Source organism: Austrofundulus limnaeus, unplaced genomic scaffold (genome assembly GCF_001266775.1).
Source record: "Austrofundulus limnaeus strain Quisiro unplaced genomic scaffold, Austrofundulus_limnaeus-1.0 Scaffold1911, whole genome shotgun sequence".
Classification (NCBI taxonomy): domain Eukaryota; kingdom Metazoa; phylum Chordata; class Actinopteri; order Cyprinodontiformes; family Rivulidae; genus Austrofundulus; species Austrofundulus limnaeus.
Window position 1 is genome coordinate 1 of NW_013954313.1, and position 1,303 is coordinate 1,303.

Below are 1,303 nucleotides of genomic sequence, written 5' to 3' on the forward strand. Positions count from 1 at the left end.
GTGTGAGGGTCATCACTCTGTTTCTGTTTGGAGAAAAATGACCTGTTGCAACCGTCCCTTGTTGTTACTGTCCCCGGTCTCCCCTACTTTACTTACACGCCATTAAAAGAGCACAATTATAAAACTGCTTCTAATTTTACCTACATTTTAAAAACATGTTTGTTCTTGTGCTACTTGTTCACATCAAAGAAATAGAAAAATCCTCATTGGCAGCAGTTCTGGCAGAAAGGGGTTACGAGGTCCTACACAGAAATAAGAGGTTGTTACAGTTCACAAACATGGTGCAGGTTTCTCATCACAGAGCTGCTGACGTTGCTGCAGCTCTTCCATGGATGTTCAGAGACACAGAGATCCACACCTCAAAGCAGGGAAGAGGGCCACAACCTAAAGTCGCTGCCTGGAGTCCTGGCTGTAGCTTCCCGGGGATCCTCGGTTACGGTGAGGCTTGTACGAGTCCTGATAGGGGTCCTGGTAGTCCTCCTCCATCAGTGGAGAGTGGTCCCTGCTGTGCTGCGAGCCCGAGGACAGGCGGTTGCAGTTCTTCCGTGCTCGTTCGTTRTGATAGTTCTCGTCGGCAGGCATCAAGCTGTGGCGTTCCACAGGTGAGTGGTCTGTTGTTGTGTGGTTGCTGTTTCGGTTTCTTTGGGCCTGTTAAGAAAAGAAGGAGAAGAACAAAGTTCARATCTTTTAAAGTGAGGTTCTAAGGAAAGATTATGAASAGTTACTCTGATATCCACTGTAGAGAGTGCCCTGAAGGATCTCAGYTTGGATGAACTTAGTCTAACTGTCCAGACTGATGAGCTAATGGCTAGTCCCAGCAGGCCCAAAACAAAATGTATTGCTGCAGTCATAAAGCTGCTTCAAACTTAAAAATCTCAGAATAGTTTGTGTAAACTTTATTTTATAAACCAGGGCTATTCAACTGRCAGCCCSTGGGCCAGATGTGGYCTGCGAGTGACCAAAGTTCGRYCCACCAATTGGTTCATTCATCTCTTAAGCCCAAACCCTGGTTTTCTACTTTATTAATATAAGTTAGTTAAATAGAGACATGTTTGGTATCAGTGGCGAACACAGAAAATTTTCCATGGGGGGCAAAAACTCTAGTCAGGGTGGCAATGCAGGATCACTTCACTGAAGTACTGTACGTAGGACATTTCCTATATCTAAATAGAGTCAACAAAACATCTATAAAAACACTATGAAACACTATTTATTGTCCTTTTTCTCTTCTAAGAAACAAATATTATCTATCTATCTATCTATCTATCTATCTATCTATCTATCTATCTATCTATCTATCTAT

At 43.0% G+C, this 1,303-nt stretch overlaps 1 protein-coding gene across 1 annotated transcript in view; it reads right to left on the reverse strand.

The window, feature by feature from the left end:
• Window positions 1-21: 21 nt before the first annotated feature.
• Window positions 22-1,303, reverse strand: part of LOC106536644 (voltage-dependent L-type calcium channel subunit beta-4) — a gene marked incomplete at its 5' end in the record, with an annotated part of 36,829 nt that continues 35,547 nt past the window's right edge. The window contains 1 exon segment of the mRNA XM_014033958.1: window positions 22-648. Coding sequence (XP_013889412.1) covers window positions 385-648 — 264 coding nt within the window.